General features: G+C 42.9%; 1 protein-coding gene across 10 annotated transcripts; it reads right to left on the reverse strand.

Annotated features, from left to right (window-relative positions):
• Window positions 1-312: 312 nt before the first annotated feature.
• On the reverse strand, window positions 313-17,163 carry CRK (CRK proto-oncogene, adaptor protein). 10 transcript variants are annotated; one of them, XM_062507300.1, is made up of 6 exons: window positions 16,848-17,163; window positions 16,779-16,799; window positions 9,184-9,719; window positions 6,338-6,442; window positions 3,578-3,610; window positions 313-3,414 (listed from the first exon to the last, which is right to left on the reverse strand). In XM_062507300.1, exons 1-6 carry the CDS (start codon window positions 17,089-17,091, stop codon window positions 3,298-3,300), a joined length of 1,056 nt encoding a protein of 351 aa, XP_062363284.1. In that variant the 5' UTR covers window positions 17,092-17,163; the 3' UTR covers window positions 313-3,297. The 10 variants fall into 10 exon arrangements, with proteins under 10 accessions (XP_062363284.1, XP_062363281.1, XP_062363290.1 ...); XM_062507297.1 differs by lacking the exon at window positions 16,779-16,799; XM_062507306.1 differs by lacking the exons at window positions 16,779-16,799; window positions 16,848-17,163 and adding an exon at window positions 16,222-16,547.
• Window positions 17,164-21,160: the final 3,997 nt, after the last annotated feature.

Here is a 21,160-nt window from a genome sequence, read left to right on the forward strand (position 1 = left end):
TTGAGAGCAAGAGCTACAAAATCTCATTTTAACATTCCTCGCAAGTTTTTTGCTTTGGTTTTTTTTTGTAATAAGAATATACAATTTCCCCCAACCCCTTGAATCATTTAATTACAGAAAGTCACCTTTTTCAAAAAAAGCCAAATTTTCTAAGTTTGATAAGTTAACTTAGTTACCTTGGTTTCTCTTACTTCTATAGTGTTGTGTTTAATTATTTTCATACTAACATGGCCAATTAAAAATGGCCATACCCCCTCCATTTTTAATTATTAATTTCAAGTACTCCAAGAACTGATTGAGAATGACTCCGAGTCAAAGTTTTGGCTATACTTTTATTTACTTCACGTACTATGAACATATACATTACATGCTACAAAAAAATAAAAAAACACCTTTTAACTGCCAAGAAAGTGGATAGTGTTATAATACAATGGCACATGTTCATATTTTTCTTCAAACAGGTTTGGTTAGAATCCTTCCCCAAAACCATAAACAAAAAGGAAGTGTTTTACTCTTAAAGATGATTAGAAATATTTGCATTATTAACAAATACAATTCAAACAGATTAACAAGATTTAACCAGGTCATATATTAGTAAAAAGGCTGGGGCTTACCAAAATGAAATATATATTAAAAAACCATAGCAGCCAGTTGCACTTTTTAGTGTGATATAACGTGTAAATGCACCAGGAGAACACAGTGTAATTGAGCATTCTGCTTTCATGGTGTATTTCTAGAAATGATTATTCTAGTTCTAACACCTGCCTATGCACAAGAGACCAAAACCACAGCCAAGGAAGAGACAAAAGATTGTGACCAACATTCTGAGCAATGATTTTCTTGCACGCATCGGGGAGAAGGGAGGGAACAAACAGAAGAGGATAAACAAAGGCCACAAAAGGATTTCATCTACATGTTCATGAACATAGGTTCTACCTATTAGCCTTGAAGAGCCTGACAAGTTGAAATGTCTATTTTGTCCAAATTCATACTCCTTTCTATCACCTATGAAACAAAATCACATTTCAGCTTAGAACTGAAGAGTGGGAAACAGTTGCATTAATGGATCAGTCACCTAAAAAAAACTGCTTGATAAGAATTTGGGATTCTAGTGTAACAGCAGCTATTAAGACTCCTCTAGTTTCTTTATTTTGCTCTTTCAAAGTGTACAAATATTCACAATTTATACAGTCTTAGCAAAATCACATCCACAAAGGTTGCAGGGTATCTGCTATTTAACTCAATTCAGGTCCTTCGTATTAAAAAGGCAAGGTTTGCATAAAACTTCCAGAAAAATGTTCTTTTGGTATCTTAATTCCTGATTAGAAAGGTATAAATATATGGGCTTTCATTAACTGAAGTTGACAAAAATACTTCAGAACAGTGTCACTCTAAGGACACCCTGTTTATTATGTTTCTTTTACAATACCTGAAGAAAAATATAAGCATATATGGGCAACTGAAAAACTCAGTATTAAGTTTGTTATTTAGAGTGCAGCTATTGAACAAAACCCCCCAACAGTTACAGTGAATATCAAGATCAGAGGAAAAATACAAATCAGCCTTAAAGAACCTGATGAGTTACAGAACCTAGAGTTAGTTTCTCAGTTTTTTTCCCCTCAAAGTAAATTTTTGTACTCAGCTAGAAGAGTTCCCACAGTCACTGGCATGTCACCCTAGCCAGAATAGCAATCCAAGGTAGAACAGAGCTGCAATTCCTTGTTTCCATTCTTACCCCACTGTCCCTACTGTCAGTTTTTGATAACAATCCTCAGCAGTGCTCATGAGACTGGTGATGGACAAGTGTGATTAATGTTAGTCCACAGAATTAATGAGTGCCCATAACCTGAACATTACGCAGACTTGCTGATGGATTACTTTTGAAGTAAAGCAACTAGTACTTAAATAGAACAGAAATATTATAACTTCCAGCATGTTACAGAGTTCTGAGGTAAAGTGTTACCAGTATTGTTGTAGGGTTGGAGCCTTGCAGCAAAGGCCTTTGCAGCACAGGCAACCCATGAGCCATTGGGGTCACACGTGTCTGAGGCAACCAAACCCAACAGTTTCATTTTGATACTGTTCAGAAAAACCCTTCTGCATGGATTATACTGTAGTCAAAGTTACAAAATTTAGTTTGGTCACAGGAGTGCTGTGCTTGGAAAACAACCCAGGGTACAGGCAAGGGAGAATTACTTCAGTGTTTAATTTCAGTTTACAAAACTTACTAAATCCATTCTGATTTATATTAGAGAAAACCAGATAATTAGAAGAACAGACTAAAAAACAACCATCAAGCAGTGCATAATATTGCCTACTCAATGCACTGATTTTCATCATGAGCTAGGAAGCCATATTTACTCTATTATGCCTTTTGAGAATCAATCCAGAAGCACACAATTATTTTCCATTAGTTTATTAAAAATAAAATCCTCATGAATTCACTATCAAATATTTTACAAATGGGAATTAAACTAGAAGAGTCCCCAGAGCATCTTTAAAATAAAACTAATATTTGGTTTGTCAGTTCACCGTATTTGACACTGATTTGTACTGTAACAGTATTGTACAATATTGAAGAATTCTAGAAAAAAATTAAACTAGCCCTACACAATTTAATTGTATTGGAAAGCAGTGTCAATATTTTAGTATATTTAGTGAATCAAACACTGCTTTAAAGCTATGTATTAAAGTGCTACGCACGTATTTTTCAGCACTGACATGGAGGTTTACACTTCCATAAGCCTTGTACTTGTGGATAAAAGGAGATACTGTTTGTTAATAAAAATCTTAAATTAAAATCAGCTATGTTTGAAGCATCAACAGTACTGAAGAAATCAATCTAGTGTCCAAGAGCTTCTAGAATTCTGAGGTCGATTGGATCTGTCATTTACCATGAAAATGGTAAGGATCTGCAAATCGTAAGGCTGTCCCCAGCGGGCTCTGCATCAGTCTGTGCTAACTGGCCATGCAGAGCACTGCAGAGCCTTTCTAGGACAGAGAACCCAGGATGGGAAAAAAGCATGGAGAGAGCTCCAGGATAAACTTGTGAAATTTCTACCAAGGTATTGAATTGTCTACGGTTGACGTTCACTGCCTGAGGAAGAAGCAACATAAGCCATGGGCCCGGAGAGAGCTGTAAATGTTCTCTGAACATCTACAGCACTGCTTTCTCCAGCTGCTGCTGCTGGCAAGGTCCAGGCTGCCGTGCACGTGGACACAAGCAGGCATTACAACCTAGAATCATGGCCTAGTTCTGCCACTGGACACACGAGTTATCTACTGTCGTACCCTGAATTAATGACCCTTGCTTAAGGAATGGTGGTGTTGAGTCCCAGGGGTGTGCAGGTTATCAGAATGCTTATCCAAGCAATACCGCTTGCAGCGTCGGTCCGAGCTTAGTCTTGATGGCATCTGCAATAAAAACAAGTTGAGATTGTTCCCATCTGTAAGAGCAACTGTTGAGCCACACTCAGCTGAAGTCCTCGTCAGGATTCTGTTGATCCAGCAGACGGACGTGTGTGAATGGAAAGTGGCCACGTCTGCCATTACATTCTCCTTCCCACTGACCACTCACGTTAATCTTTGTGACCTTTACCAGCTCACCGACCTGTGGGGTAAGAAATGCACAGGTTACAACCCAGAAACAAGGGCAGGATCAGCTGCCACCCCTCCCTTGGTGTGCTGTCACCCACGTGCACCAGATACACATCTATAAAAAGCAGCTTTAGTCCTGACAGTGTCTGAGACACCAGCCTGCCCCCAATGCCATTCACTCCAAGAAAGTATATAAAGAAATGTACCTAGATCAGGTGAAAACTACCTGAATTGAAGAGCCAGCAATCTTTCAAGTGCTCTTGGATCTGCCATCAGGTGCTGATAAATGTGCCTTGCTGGGCTGACAAAGGCCTGCACACTGCTGGGACTCCATCCAGAGCCTCGTAAAGCAAGGAAGGCTTGCACCTGGACCAAGTGGACACTAATCTGCAACCTAAGATGCTCCTTAGTTTTGAAATTACACTTTTCAAGTTCCGGAAAGTGGAGATCTTTCTCTCTTCCCAGATTGTAACACGTGTATCAGAAGTGCCATAAAGCTGCTCTGTTCTTGCTCTGGGCATCCACAGTCAGCCACTACCAAAGGCAAAGCCAGATAGCATTTCAGTCCTTCCCAACATGGATTTCTCAGAGAAATAAATCCCACTGAATCACAGAACTCTTTAGGTCAGAAAAGATCTTTAGGGTCATCGAATCCAACCATTAATTCAGCACTGCCAAGCCCAGCACTCATGGGAATAGTAAAGACAACTGATGCCCTATCCCAGGAATACATCTCCTATTCTAATCTTCACCCTAATATTGCCAGCACCATTCCAAAGGCATCACCTCTCATCCCCCTGGGAAGGACAAACTGCACAGCGGGCAGTTCAAATCAGGACACAAGTCTAAGTCTGATCAGTCCCCAACTCTGCTTCATATTTAAGGGTACTTCAATTAAGTGGCACTTACACAACCCAAGGAAGCACAATTTACATTGTAAAGACACTCACTGGAGAGTTAATGAATGCACCACTGAAGAGCTGTCTACCCATTTCTACTCTGTAGAATTATATCAATAATCTGATTTATGAGCAACGTACAACAGTTTTTAGAAAATCTTCCCACATCACAGATGGAGGATGCTTTTGGGATAGATACTCTATTTTCTTTCACTAATACTGTAAATAAACTCTGAAGGTGTGGCCAAAGGTCTCGCTGTATTTCATGCAGAAATTCACTGAATATACAGTTGTAGTTTACACAGATGCTCATCACCGAGTTCCAAAATCCATCCAAAATACAACCTCCTTATCTGCACTTTCCAGGCAGCTAACAAAGAACAAGGAAAACAATTTCAGATGCTACCAACCTCCATTAACTTTACAGGTTTTAATCACTTGCAATTTTTTGCCAGAACAGCTTTTAACAGTTCATAAATTCAACCCCTTTCATGGACATTTAATTAAGCTTCCCATGGCTCTCATGATTACTTATCTGGTAATGAGAGGCCACTTGGGACTCTTGCCGTAGCTTTATTTTTGCCTTTTGTAGTCATTAGTATAGATATTTTAATGAATCATATTTTGAAGAAAATCCTCTTATATATTAGCTACAGGCAAGAAGGAAGCCTTCCTTCAGTACTGAATACAAGCTTCAGCTCTTTAGGAATTTAATCATGCAGTTTGTTTAATGTTGCTACTGCTAATAACCACTGGGGGGATGTACCAACAAAAAATGCTCTGCTGACCAAAACAATACATCAGCTATAATTTAACAAGGATAAGATTCATTGTGACAATACTAGAAGTGGAAAATCTGATCTCCTAATCACAGCCATCCACCAGAACAATGTCCCAGATAACTTGAAACTGCTTCAGACCTGGACAGAATCTACAGATCAGCCTTCACCAGAACAGTGTTTAACCTCCAACCCACTGGGAAGGACAAAACATGACTTGCAGTGAAGTTTGCTGTTTTAAGACTGTTGGCCTCTGCTCTGCTATCACTCCCTAATTAGTGTTCATTAGGGTTTATCTTGGATGCCTTACAATAAACTCACCTGCAAAAGGTGGGTTCAGCAGAGCAATGACACTGAGCTACCGTATGGGATGCCTGTGGAACTGCCTCACTCCCAGAGCATCCTGCAGCTGGTTTTTGGTTTCCAGGGCTGTTTCAGGGTTACTGCAGCCAAGGGACACTCAGCTATGAGTTCCCCTTAATAGAAAGAGCTACACTTGAAACTGCATTTCAGTAACTGTTAAATGAGGAGAGACCTCTGAGATTAAATATTCCTTTTTTTTTGCCAGAACAGTAATTTCATTTAGCAGACACACTGATACAATTTTCCATTCCCATTTCATTTATAGATATAAACCTTCTCATTCATTCTTAGACATACCTATCTACATCTGTCAAAGCAGGACTGACTTGAAGCAAGCACGGACCATTTCAAAAATGCTGCCTTAACAAAAAGCCTCCATTAGATCCTGACTAACTGAAAGATCTTGCTAGGTCTGCTTCAAACCTCTGCCTAGTAAACTACAGTTCAACCACTCTCCTGAAGACAACACAGAGAATCTTTCCAAAAATTACTTCTTATTGTAAGTGCTGAAGTTTTAAAACCTTTAGGCTAGGAGTGGATGTTGTCTCTGAATTCTCCTCACTTTTAGCATTGATTTATGGCAACATTAGTCCATAGAGCATCATCCCACCAAGCACAGCACCTCAGGAACAACACTGTACCCTGCTAGAAAGCCAGGTTTGTCCCAGTCTTCATCAGAAGTTTTAAAACTAAATATACCCCATATGCTTCAAAGCAAAACTGAAGGTTCAAGTGAAGACTTCTGTATGCTGTGGTTTTATTCCAAGTACTCCTCTTTGGTGAGGTCAAGGTGGCAGAGTTCTGCTACTGTTACAAAGAAAAAAAATAAATCGATCGATCTCAGAGTCATTCACCACACAGATCTTCCCTTTTCCTCCTTTATTTTCTTTTAAAATAGACTGAAAACTCCCTGCATAGGTCCAGTTACATGCAAAATAAATGTAAACTTCTCCTGCTGCATCTTTTTTCCATAATAGAGCACAGACTTTATTAGAACATCACCTGCTCTGATCCTCCTTCCTTGAACTCTTCAAAAGCATGTCAGGCTTAAAATAACAGAACAGCACAGATATTCTGTTTGCAGTTTTGGCAAAAGCTGTTTGATGTTAAGAATCTATTTTTCTAAGAGAAACAGTGAGATCCACCCCCTCCCATGAATATTGCCAGATTTAAGGATAAGAATTTTCATTTGGAAAGAATCCCACTTGCTGTATTTATAAAGAGGTCTGGGCAAAAATGGTCTCATAAGATTTACATAATGCTCTCTACTAAGTTATCTAAGAAAGAGATCTCTAAATAAACAGAGAAGGAACACCATGAAGTGAAAGGGAATGTGGAAAAAGGAGACAACAAGAAACAGCACTTTGACAGGATGGAGAAGAACTTGGGAGAAATGAAGTGCATATTGCTTTTTTTCCTGTACAGACACTGAAAGCAACTCAGTAACATTGTGACTGGAAGTGATAAAAGCTGCAAAGCTTTGAAGGCCACTAGAATTAGTGATAAATGGCTCACTTTTTAAAACTAAATGTTTGCAATATTACATACAGAATGAAGAACCACCACTGCTATTGCATTTCTTAACTGGAGAGCAAGATGGGAATATAACACCTTAACCATGAGGTGTCAACTGATAAAGATTTAAGTAGTTTTAAGAGGCCTACAAAGGCCATTTCTGGACACCAAAAATCTCCTGTGGTCACACAGCCAAGCTGAGCTGAGACTTCTCAGCTACCCCTCCCAAACACTTCAGCTACTCAGCCTTTCCCATCAGTTAGTAAAAGACTCTAGAGGTGTAAGGTAGCTCAGAAAGGAGGTGCTACCCACAAAACTGCTCTTCCTACAGCACAGCACTCTTGCCAGATCATGTGAGTTTTGGTGAAGAGGATTGAAGTAACCTAAGATCAGCCCTGGCACTCACAAGCTGTTCTCCAGCATGGAAAGCATTTCCTTTCACTCTAAGTTGCTTATGGCCTGGATTAGCAGCATTTCCTCACTCTCCCTATTTCACTCCATGCTCCCAAATCCTGCACTGGGCAGCAGTCTGGAGTTCTTCACTGGAGTAAAGGGTGAAGTTCAAGCTTAAGAGAATGCAAAATTCAGAAAGGAAACCAAAAGGTTTGCCTAAATATGCCACAACAGTATCCAGAGGCTCTAAACCAATCTAACATCTGGTATTACAACAGCCTGCATTCAGGAACATTCCCCAAGCTCCAGGAGGTAACTAGGTGGAAGGGGTGAGAAAAAGAGGGAAAGAAGACAGCCTTTTAGCTTTTATGAGAATTTGAAGGGTAAAAACCCTCACATTTCCCCAAAATCCAGTGAGTTCACATAAATTTCTATACCTGCTTCTCAATCTAAAAACATTCAGACCTATAACAGAATGTGTAGCAACTCGGAGTATATTTCCTACCTACATGGGAAAGATTTCACATCTGCCAGGCTGTACATCAATTACCCATCTGCAGCATGTGCTGCATCTCCAGTTCTGTACCAGACACACCCCTAGAGCTGCCAGATTGCTCAAGTCCTGGAGTGCCTTTTGTGCTATGCACCATTACACAAAGTATTTGAGAGTGGAGAGGAGATGCTCTGACTCAGCACAGAAACTGTTTTTTCCCAAGTACTTAAAATGTTATATAAACAGGAAGTCAATTAGGTATCAGGAAATTCCAGAGCCTCCAGCTCAAAGAAAGCCTAGATTAAAAGCTACAGTTTACATATCCTAAGGCATAGGTCTGCCACAGGGAATACCTTAGTCTCAATTTCCTCAAATGTAACTTGGGGGAGAACTATCTGATGTGGAGAGATAGAGCACTCCAGTCACCTTTTTAAGAGGAAAAAAGACAAATCAAAAAGGCCCTATGCAATCACTTGATCCTGTCAGGAAGTGAATCAACCTGGGGAAAACTCAGTGCTTTACTACAAATCCTACTCCATCAATCACTGCTTTATACCAGACCTAACAAACTGTGGTGTAAATTATGAAATGCTCCTGCCTCAAACCTAAAACCAAAGTAATCTGCTTGAGGTGATGTTGCAATTCAATTCTATGTGTGATCATCATCTCAGTCCAGGTAATTTCAAAGTGTATCAATGTTTCCACTGATTGCTTTAAAACTGCTGACACATTGGGGAGAAAAAAAGTACCCAACACAACAGAAACCAACAAACAACCCAGCACACCTTGTACAGATTGTGGTGAGGCACACAACAGCAAACACAGGTTCAGACACACAATTTATGAGCTGCTCCCTCTCCCTCCCTCCCAAAACAAACATTTCCGAACCAAAAACATGGATGGGGAAACACTTATGTTAGTGATGGTTGACAACAGACACGATACTGGTTCAGTAACCTAATAATAAACAATAATCTAATTTACAAGTGACTCGAGTCACTCAAGTTATCCATAACTTATTAATCATGACGTAAAACCAGTATTACAAAGCTTTTCCCTTTCTCATTTCTCCAAAACTACCATGTGAGCGAAAGGGAAATCCCTTGAACAGATCTCTTCCTTCTAAATTTTGCCCATTATGTACCTCCAAAGCCAAGGCTGTCTTGTCGTAGGCATTAGGGACTCGCTTCTGGATAACCCGGGCATAAATAGGGCCATTCTGAAGGTTAGGGAGCGGAGTGTTGATGCTGGGCTGGGCATAGGGCCCTGGCTCCGGCCCACCCAGTGGTTGTGGGTGGGAACTATCCTGGTTACCTCCAATCAGAGTGGGGACTGAAGCAGAGGAAGGTCTATACTTCTCGACGTAAGGAACAGGTATCATTCCCCTCTTCCCTTCGCTGTCTTCTGCGTTCCACCACTGCTCTTCAGGTTTATCCCGGATTCTCAGTATGTCTCCTTTCTTAAAGGGGAGGTCTTCCTCATCATTGCCATTAAAGTCAAAGAGAGCTCGCACATACTCGGCCTCCTCCTGCCTGAGGATAACCCCGCTATTCTGCCTCGAGCGTGAAACCGGTTCTATCAAGGTTGTAGTGTCCAAATAGTGTATTTTGTAGAATTCCAGTAAAGATGGCAAAGAATCAAACTCTTGGTCACCTATTCGAAATCTGGTAGGATTCGACCCTGAAAAGAGAAGGCAACATGTCAAAGAGAGCATTCCAACTATAAATCAAACATCGGAGAAGACAAATACATTTAAGCAGAAGTATTTCAACACCAAATTTGATCACCTTGACATCATATTCAGCTTTTCTGAGCATTTTCAATCAAAGGCAGCACTATCATGATCATGAGTGCAGGATTTATTTTTTTTTAATATTTTGTCAAGGAAGGAAAAGAGAAATTCTTTAGCAATGCCAAACTTCCCGAATTAGGATAAAAATATCTTTGTTTCTTTCAATGTTATAGGGACCCAACACATGAAAATGTTCAGCACATCAGGGTTTCTCAGGAGCCTGTAGAATTCTCCTGTTTTATACTCTAAATGAAGGAAGTAAATTTTGGTACCATTTCAAGGAAATTATTTTTTAAACTCTCTTCTGCTGTTCAAATCTATTTCTGAAGAACAACACTGCAATGATGGTTATTTACCTGTTGTAACATCTTGGGTTAAAGGTATGGACACTACAGAAAACTGCTTTGCATGGCAGCAAACAAGTGATGTTAATGAGCAAATAAAGTCATTTTTCATTTTGATAAATGGTACCAGTAAAGAAAATTATCTCCATTCTATGCAATGCAGAGCAACAACATACATTTTCATAACAGGTATGACTCAGCCTTTAAATCTCAAGTCTTGTAGCTTCTTTGCCACGTTTGTCAGATGAAGCCTAAGGTATAAATCCAAACCTCAAAGACATTGGAATACAGATGATGTCCACATCCAAGCCATTACAAGCATCAAAGTGCAAAATATCCATTTCCAACCTGGGTGCTGTGCTTTGTTTTTTTCCCATTTTATGTTCTTCAGGCTCAGCTGGGGAAAAACACACACATGATGTTCTATTTCCACCATGCTCAGTGCAATGAGTTATGGGAAAGAACTGGGGAAGGCAGGGGGAAGGGAGCGCAGATGAAAAGATTTATACTTTAATGAGTAACTCTTTTAGCAAGAAAGAGATGCTTACTTTGCAAGTCTGTTTTCTCTGCAGGGAATATCTAACAGTTCCAAGCCTTAGCTCTAGAGTACAAAGCTAGCAGAATCCTTCAAGCTGTCACTGATCCAAAACTCCCTGCAAAGTAGCACTGTCAGCATGGAAAAGCTAATGTTACAACAAGTTCTTTCAGGAGAGCAAAAAGGGGTTCTAACAGAGAAAAGGGCAGATTCAATAAGATCAACACAGACAAACAGCCAAGAAATGAGTTCTGAAGTATCCTGAAGGAACAGGAGCATTAGTGGAGCTGGTTAAGGGAAATTCGAAGGAGCAGAACTAAGTCTTTGGGAAATACAGGTTTGCATGCTTTAACAGCCCCGAAAGCTCTCAAAAGAAATGAATACAAACACAGTGAGCCAAAACCCAAAAACAATAGCCCCAAAAAACTGCAAAAACCCCCCTGCAAATTGTCATCACCAAGAGATAAAGGAAGTTAATGTAATCATCAGTGACAAAGGTCAGCCCAGCATGGGAAGAGAATTAAGAGCCCATCATATTCTTCCAAATTGTAGTGCTGAGAGGATGCAAAACCCCCTCAACTTTCATTGCTGAGATGGAACTTACAGCTCTAGACTTGGCCAGAACCCTGGAATTTCAGCTCTGTGTGCTCAGAGGAGATGAATTCTGGCTGGACAGGCAGCATGTCTACAGCACTTCAGAAAAGCTTGGTGTAAAACAGCACCTGGGAATGCTGCACCTCCACTAGAGTCACAAGTGGGAAACATATCAGGTTTCAGACCAACCTGGTGACAGAAACACAAGCAAGCATCTAGCACTGTTTTAGCTGTGACCCTTTAAGGATCAAGGCTTGACACTTGAGGAAAAAGAAAAAATCACGGGAAGTTTAAGAGCAGAGCAGCAAAGCTCTTTGCAGCCATATGGAGAAGACTGAATCTCAGGGAAGTTCACTGACATGGAACTTATTTCTGTGACAGAAATAGAACCTTAAACACCATTTTATCCCAGTGAAACCTGCTACAAGCTGACTCAGCCAGGGGGCTGAGCTCTGTCTCAGCAATGTAGGGATTCACAGAAAAATCTTCACAGGTCACAGGGAACGAGTAGTTCATCAATAACATTCATCAGCCTGGTCAATCTTCAATCTTCACCAGGATGAACAAGGCATTTTGGAGTGTCTTTCCTTTTTTTTTTTTTTTTTCCCCCTTTGAACAGGTTCACCCTCTTGAATTAATGCACAACAGCCTGAGGGACCTGCCAAGTGTACCTGAATACAAGTTGGACTTTAAGAAGAAAAGTCCTCGGGAACATTATGTACAGGGAAGGAGTGAAAGAAATCACTGTACTGTATCCTGGAAAATCAGGTCCTAAGAGGTATTTTGCACAACTGAACAACAGAGGACACAGACCCTCTAAATTCTGGGATCACAAAGATCAATGGACCCCTTGAAGGGACAGAGAGAAGAGCATCAGTAAGGAGAGATGTTACCCTCACAAAGACCACACTGCCAGAAAACCACATGCACTTCTGATGCTTTTCTTAAAAAAAAAAAAAAAAAAAAAAAAAAAAGGCAGCTACAGAAATATGAAATATCTAGAACAAGAAATCTACAACTTTAATCTAAATTAATAATCAATTAATATAAAGGCAGTGACCTCGTAATTGTCTGGAGAACTTAAATAGAAGACTCCTAAAATTTAGCTAAAACAGGCATAAAAAGGACAACACAGTTCTAAGCTGGTTAAAATGCAGATTGGAAATAAAATACAATTCCACCTTCCCAAGCAAGTGGAAAACTTTCCATCAGTTAAAGTCTTTTGTGGATACCCTTATTAAGCTACAATGAACTAAGTGATGCTCACATGCAGTGGAGAAATTATTCCACTCCCTACAGGCTCCCAAGTTTTGTCATTCCCTGGTATAATGAAGTTCAAAGATTAACAGATTTCAACTCAGAGGAATTCTTCAGCCTCTCGTTTGAACTGCAACACTGCTCAAACCTGCAGGCCAATGGAATAGTTCAGATCTAACACAAGATCTAACACAAGAAAAAGTTAGAGCAAAAAGGTAAGTGGGGTTTTTTTGGGAATAAGAGCAGTTTTCCTTCATGATCCTGGGATTTCTCTTGAAGGCACAAGTCTGAGCAGCACAGTGTGCACATCTTCTGAGGGCTCCCAGGAAGAGCACAAGCATGGAAAGGTGAGTCCAGTTCCTGGAGGAACTTCAGTCATTTCCTGGCAAAGCTGGGACATTTGAGTACTGGAAATTCTCTTTCTGCAGCCTGGCACAGCTGAAGAAGAGCTGCTCAGGGAGCACCTCCACCACCAGCACAGCTCACATGAGCAACATTAATTTTTTGAATGAGAAGCACTAAGGGCCGAGTATCCTCTTTCTTCCTTATTCCATCTCCACTACTCTAACTCCAGCCATCTCAGGATGCCACAAACCCCCTGCTCTCCAAAAGGTGAGGAAACAGTTAAAATCCAAAGGGTTCCACAGCTGAAGAAAGTTTCAAACCTGGCTCATACCAGTTCTCTGGTTATGAGACACATTCCCTCCTGTGACACCGTGCTGCCTTTGTGTCAGTCTGGGACACAGTGCTGGGATGTGTTTTAAATGTTGTACACATAGTGGGGAATTAGGGCTATAAACCACCCAATATTCTACTGACTGGGCAGGTGGTGAAACCACAGAGCAACTTCTCACTTTCTCAGACATCTCAGGGGGTTTGCATTTCTCTCTTCAACTGTTAGCATCAATAGGGAGTTTTCTCTTTATTCCCAAGCTTTGGAGAGACACTCATTCACAGAAATACAGGTTTTATCTTTTGCATCTAGTTTTATTCTGTTAGGGTGGCTCCCTTTCCCAGTTCAGAGTGTGTTTAGGGCCAGAAAAGCAGTTCTTATCACACAAGGCAGCACTGAGATACTCCAGTGATGTAAGCCACTTCCTCCTGGAGCATATGGGAGCTGGGCTCTGAAGGCACCACATTCCAGCTTCCCCCACTCCCACAGGGACACCTTTATCCTTGTTCTCAAGTACCTTCCTACTCATGCTGAGCAGAGCAAATAAATCCATGAATGAACACCCTATAAAAACATAAAACTGTTGAGTGGAAGAGCTCTGAGCACACCAGGAAAACATTCACTCAGGAGTTACAGATTCATTTCTGCAGATCATCAGAGGGTAAGAGCACACGTCTAACACAGGCACTTTCTAAAGTTACAATTAGTTTGCATTTAAATATATTTTGATCTCAATACAAAAATGAAAACCCAAGCATCAGAGTTCAACCACTCTGCTCACACATCCCTAAAGCCACTTCATCCAGAGCTGAGTGTGGGCATCATTCTGTAAGGATTCTGTCATTCCAGAAGTTCAGTCACAATGGAAGCAATTTAGAAGCATTAAATTCAGAAACACGTTCTTAAAACTCATGTGACAACATCAATTTCTGCATTTTATCTGTCATATTTGCCTACTTCAGACAGAAAAATTTAATAACATTATAAAGCTTCTGTCTTTATAATGCTGCACTCTCAGCAGAGAGCATTTCTACCTTTAGGTATTTCAGGCATTTTTTAGTGCATATCACAAATTTTTACCCCAAGCCCCCATGTCAAATTGCAAACACATGATCTATTTAATATTTCCTCTGCCATCCATCACCATGCTAATGCCTGCATGGAGCACTTTGTCTTGTTTGGGATTTCTTTAGCCAGAACTGTGATACTTCATCACAAATGATCCATTTCCACTGAAAACAGAATGTTTTTCTTTCCCATAATTCAAGTGATTTAACCTATTTTTAACATCCTTAAAACATTCCAGGAAGATATAAATTCTGTTCAATTCTTTTTTTCTTTGTTATGCTGAAAAATCACCTGCAAGAAGTTAGAAACTGCAGCATCAGTCAAAAGATCAATTTAACAAAGAGTTTGCAAGTTTACTTTATACTTTAGAAATCAAAGGAAGTATCACGTTTTTGTGATGTGATTTTTAGGGAAGCCAAAACTCCTCATCTCATTCACTCTGTGCTGAGGCTTCCCTATCCCTGAGAGCAGCCAGGAATTTCACAGACACCGAGCCTAATACAAACCAAACCAAGAACCCAACCTCGAATATTCTAATTTCCCAGAGAGATCTGTGCATTTGCCAAACAATAAAATGCTAAAAAAAAAAAAAAAGTACCATAATAAAATAGTGATTTTGTTTTTCCTAATGCTTTAGCTTGGACAATAAACAAGCAGGACAATTTGCAAACATTTAACTCTCTTTACTGCATTAGTTTCCCTACCCAAACACAAAATCATCTTCAATCTTCTGCTAATGTTTTCACCTCCCTTCCACTGCAGAACAACCTCCCACTTATTTTTTTCTGAAGGAGCACCTTAATTACACTTGAAGTATAATTTAATATACACCTCCCCAGCACCTTCTTTTGTTGTAGTGTGAAGACAGCAGCATCAGCATGGAGGCATGATTAATTAAAATTACCAAAATCAGCGTGGGAGTGTCTGAGTGCAGGAGTGATGCATCACCCCTCCCTGGAACATCCAGGGGACAAATAAAAAGGAGACCAACCAAAACATAATTATATTTTTTCAGATACATTAAGCCTACTGTTTCACCAGCTTACACAGCTACTCTCTTAAAACAGAAGAGAATTACAAGGTACTTTATGATTTTAACCAAAGCCAGCCCACAGAATGCCACAAAATGTTACTAAGCTTAGGATGCAACACAAGAAAAAAGTCAGGATGGTTGTACTGATGTGATGGCACTGTTTTTCCAGAGACCAGTTGCTCCCAAAAAAACAACTGCCCAGAGGTGACAGACACTGATAAGTCAGTGTTTTTTTCTGTCTTTGAAATCCAATTAGGTTGGATTCACAACAAACCATCCTGACCGCTTACGACACCAGCCATCCCTGCCAGCAATTCCAGCACCGAACTTCTGCTTGCACACGCACGAAACAACAGGGACCCCACCATATTCTGACCCCCCACAGCAGCAATAACTTCCACTTCCAGCTGAATTCAGCCACCTTTAACTTCTACCTCTGGAGCTCTGTAACCCGAGTGCACTGTTCAGCTCCAGGAGGTTCCTGGGATAAACAGGATCAGTTTAGACTTTCCCCATTTTTCCAATCTGAAATGCTTCCCCTGTATGACAGTGCAAACCTACTGGCACTAAGTTTGGTTCCTCTAACGTTATCTCCTTAGCCAACCACTCCATGCAGAGACTGAAAAATAAAACAAGTCTTGTTACATCTTTCCAATACTGGTCTCTTATTCCACCCACAGACCTGTATCAGAGTGTCTCTTGTCTACTTTCTGTCAAATAAGTTCACCAAATCTCTTATTACACAAGTTTACTATAATCAAAATTATCTAGTGGCTCCTTGCTGAGATGCCAATCACACATCCACATCATTTTGCAAGGATCAATATTCAAACTCGAGCAGTTCCAGCACCAGCTTCACATATTCCCACAGAAGGGACACCAGTACCTTTGGACTGCACCTTCTGACACATCCAAGGGTTCTGCACTGCTGGAATTTACTTGGACTAAACAGCAAAAATGCTGCTTCTCACAGAGCTTCTCCCCCTTCTGCTCATCAAGTGTTACTCTTCGAAGTGTTGTTTTCATTATTACATGTTCAGTTGATGAGAAATAAAATCAAACTTCTCCTTTCAAGGGGGAAGAAACTGAACATCGCATCTGATTTAAAGAAACCATTGCCTTTACATCCTGAAGAGTTCCCACCACTCGAACTCAGCCTCCCTGATAACGCCAAACTGCCTTGTCAGAAGTCACACTTTGGGGATGACACTTCCACAGAACCATCTCGCGGCGGAGATGGCACGGAAAATCTATGAATTATCGCGAAGGGCGTTAGGAAAACAAAGAGGTGCGAGGCTGGAGCTGCAGGATGCCCAGCTCCAGGACGATGAATTTCACGTGGCACAGAACGGCAGGTGCGGACACACGGCTCCGCTCGGGCAGCGGCCCCAGCTCCGGAACACGGCTTAACTCCACCACAAAGCGCTGCGCGCCTGCGAACACCGCCCGGCGGAGCCGCCCCGGCTGCCCTGCCCGGGGCTGCGGGCACCGCCAGCCCTGGGGTTCACTCACCCGGGGCCCCGGGGCCCTCGCTGCCGGACCGCCGGGCTCCCGCCGGCCCCAGGCTGTTGACGATGTAGTGCGAGACGCGGGAGCTCTCGGACACGGACAGCACGAAGTCGCCGGGGATGGTGCCCGAGTCGCGCACCAGGAAGGTGCCGTGGCGCTGCCCATGCAGCAGCGATACGGCCTCGGCGCGGCTCAGCCGCCCCCAGTACCAGCTCGCCCGGTCCTCGGAATCGAACTGCCCGGCCATGGGGGCCACGCTCCTCCCCCGCCCGCGGCCGCCGCCGCCGCCGCCGCCCGCGGAGCCGCTCAAAATGGCGGCCCCGGCCCTGACCTCACCTACCGGACGTGACCGCACGCGGGGAGGCGTGACGTCATCTCCCGGCGCGGGCGGGGCGGGGGGCGGGTGTGAGGGGAGGCGGGAACGCGCTGCGGGCCCTGCGAGCGGCGGGGACGGAGGGGCAATGCCGGCGGTGATCGGCTGGGAAACGCCGCTGAAATCATCCCGTCCGGCCCAGCAGCTTGGTAACCACATCACAGTGCCGCGTCCGGTCGTTTCTCGAACACCTCCAAGCACGGTGACTGCCACATCCCTGCGCAGCCCGTTCCAGTGTCTAACGACCTTTTCTGGGAAGAAATTCCTCCTGATGTCTAGCCTAAGCCTCCCCTGACACAGTCTGAGGCCTTTTTCCCTTGTCCTGTTCCTTGTTCCCGGGAAGCGGGGCCCAACCCCCACCTGGCTCCAAACTCCTTTCCAGCAGCTCTCTCAGGGAGAGCCAGAAGGATCTTCCCTTTTCTTCAGACTCAGGGCTCCTGGTTCCCTCAGCCTCTCCTGGTGCTACAGATCCTTTCCCAGCTCTGTTCCCTTCTCTGGTCATGCTCCAGCCCCTCGCTGTCCTTCCTGAATTGAGGGGTCCAGAACTGGACACAGCACTTTAATGTGGCCTTACCCATGTGCCCAGCACAGGGGGACATTCTCTTCCCTGGCCCTGCTGCCACACCATTCCTTACCTGAGGAGGCTACAAAGATGCAGAAGGGTCTGGAGAGAAAGTCTTATGAGAATGGACTGAGGTAACTTGGTTTGTTCAGTCTGGAGAAGAGGAGACTGAGCTCAGACCTCATTGTGGTCTTCAACATCCTCCTGAGGAGCAGCACCAACCTCTGCTCTGTGACAGCAGGAGCTGTGCCAGGGGAGAGTTAAGTTGGATTTTAGGAAAAGGTTCTTCCCCAGAGGGTGCTGGGCACTGCCCAGGCTCTCCAGGGAATGGGCACTGCCCCAAGGCTGCCACAGCTCCAGGAGAGTTTGGACAACACTCCCAGGGATGCACAGGGTGGGATTGTTGGGGTGTTTGTGCAGGGCCAGGAGCTGGAAGGGATGATCCTTGTGGATCCCTTCCTGCTCAGTATATCCTGTGATTCTGTACATTAAAGGCTGCAGCTCACTGTGTTTTCTTTCAGGGCTGTGCCAGAAGCTTCTGTCCTCATCTTCCTGCCAGCCACATCTTCCTACCCCATGGCTGTGCCCGCACAGCTGCTTTTCATGGGACTATACACTGAATTGGGCCAACGAGCTGTTCTGGGTTAAAAATAGCCCTGTGAAACAGAAAGTTTCATTTTATTCAGGGCAGTTCACTGACTGAATTACCACAGAGGTCGGCAACAGGGAAGAGCTTAAGTTATACTGGTGCCACAGAGGAACCATGTGTGTGTGGGCATGCTCAAATTAAGAATTATCTGTAAGAAACAAAGCAATATTTACCTCTTTTAGATTGTTCCCCAAGATCTCTTAAATCCTAGAGTAATATCTGTCAATATGTGTAGAATTCTGCTCCAGCTTTGCTCAGTTCTGTGAGCTTTTTCCCAGAAAAGAATGTGCTTTTTCAACTGTGTGGTCTGCCTATGGCAGCACTTGCATAAACAATGTTAGAGCACAGCTGTGAGGGTGCAGTGCTCATCCCTGCCTCTCAATATCCTGCTTTTTTGTAGGGCCCTGTAGCTGTCTCCTCGATGGGACTCTGGCATTGTGTCAGGTAACCAGGGTTGTACTGACCTTCACAATATCCTAGTGAGAAAATATTCTGTCTTACAGGTGGGGAGTCTGTGGTTCACCAAATCCATAAGAAAACACCAGGTGTTTGATTTCAGCCCACAAATGAACATCCTTCCTCTGCTGATGCTGTTCTCTCTCCAGACGGACTGGAGGTAGGAGCGAGCCTTAATGCATTTTGGAAGCCAGTCCCAGTTTCCGTGGTGATGTGTGGGGTTTGCTGGCCAGCTGCAGGAATAGCACACACACACTTCCATGGGTTTTCCATAGGTTTGAAAAGCTGCAGATCGTTGTTGAGAGCCCAGGATGGCAGGAGAGTTCAATCATATCTACAGGCACACGTGTACAGACCTCAAACAAACAAATCAACCAAGGCTTTATTGGGGAAAAATTCACCATTTCTCTGACTACTGCTAAACCACTGCAAAAAAGTCTCCTTTTTTGAGAGCCCACAGACTGTTTGTTATTCCCCTCCCTTCCCAGTTCCCATCTCGTGTTTTCAGCCGATCCTGAACTGCAGGAATTCGTGTTTTCCATCAGGTTTGGTTTTGGTTTTGGCTCACGTTGGGAATTCTGTTGCACGAGCTTCCTCTGGTGGTCAAAGACGGGAAACCAATAACGCTCCTGCTCTGTGGGTGTCTTTATGCTGGGATGATTCCATAGGAGCATGGAATAGTTTGGGTTGGAAGGGACCTCGTAGGTCATCCAGGTCCATCCAGGGACACCTTCCACTAGGGCAGGTTGTAGAGAGCTCCATCCAACGTGGCCTTGATTGCTTCCAGGTTATCCACAGCCTCTCTCCTACAGTCACTTTCTCACCTTTGTTATTTGTAAAAAGCCTTTCCTTAGCGTTTCTGAAAATGACTGATGGCCTTTCCTAAATTTCTTTTTCCTCCCCTATTTAAACGCTGCATCCCTCAGGAGTTTATTACCCCTGCTGCACAAAGGCTACAACAAGGCAGAGCCCTTCTGCCCAAACCTTTTTCCTACAAGTTTGAAAACAACATTTTAAGAGTTCAGGTGATCTTTCATAGGCAGAGGAATGTGAAAGAAAAACAAAGCTTTAGGACAGAGTTGCAGAAGAATAAAACTAAATCAGCTTGAAATGCTGAAGAATTCACTGTTAATAAAAAAAAAAAGATCCTGAAAGGAATTATAAAATATTGTGAAAACATTATATTCATTCACCTGGCAGCAAAAAGCCCCACTGGTACCCAGGTTTGGTTTCCCTCTCCTGATTTTATTGTCCCTACCAGCTGGCCAGGGATTGTTTTTTCCCTAAGAAGCTCTAAAATTTTGGCAGTGTTTCTAAAGCCACAGTCAATCAGCAGAAAGTTTCTTGGTGAGTGCAGTGAATGAATCTTGAAAAGGTGCCAAGTATGGCGGGCTGTAGTACAGCAATGTTCTGCCCGAGGTGACATCCAAGGGATGTTAAAATCAGGAAACACCCGGGTTAGCCCAAGGTTCATCTGCACCCTGCTGACAGCAGTGCAAGGTGACCTGGTGTCACTTAACCCTGTCCCAACTGCTCCTTGAAGGGTTTGGCTTTGTCAAGCTGGTCTAGATCACATGGCAATTAGAAAACTAAAACTAAAGGAGAAATTTCATCTCTTGGTTTCTTTTCCCTGGGACCTGAAGAAACAGCATTTCTTCCACAAAAATGTTTTCTCTTGCAATTAATTCAGGCTCAGCTGCTCACAGGAGGTGCCTGTGTCCTGTTTATTCCTTTTCTTCATGTCATGTGGCCTGGAACCTGGCTTCACACCTGGCTTGGAAGTGTCACCTGTGTCAGAAATTCCTGCCGGGTGCTGTTGTGGGATGTCAGTGCCCAATGTAGCACTTTTGGTGAACAGTGACATGAACCATTATGTAACGAGCTCTGCGTGAAGACTAGAGAATAAATAATCTTGGAGTGAGTGATGGGTAGAATGATCTCTTGATCCCCCAGGATTTTGTGTAAGAGGAGGAGTCTTTATGCTGCCAGCTGGGAGATGTCTTTGTGACAAAGTCTAAATTTGAATTTTCCTAGGAAGTACCATCAGTTCAGAGGGAAAGTGACGTGTCGCAGGGGATGGACTGGAGAGGGTTTATATGTGACATCCAGAAGTGAGGCATGGAGCAGCCAGAGCTGGAGGGAGGGGTCCTGCAGCTGGAGAAGTGATAGAAATTCTTAGTGGTGTAACGATACCCAAAAAATGACAATGGGATGTGGCTGTGTAGTGTGGCAGTTGTGAAATAATGATGCCAATGCAGGAGCAGCTCCTCAGCTGG

Source organism: Cinclus cinclus, chromosome 22, assembly GCF_963662255.1.
Source record: "Cinclus cinclus chromosome 22, bCinCin1.1, whole genome shotgun sequence".
In the NCBI taxonomy this organism is placed as follows: Eukaryota; Metazoa; Chordata; class Aves; order Passeriformes; family Cinclidae; genus Cinclus; species Cinclus cinclus.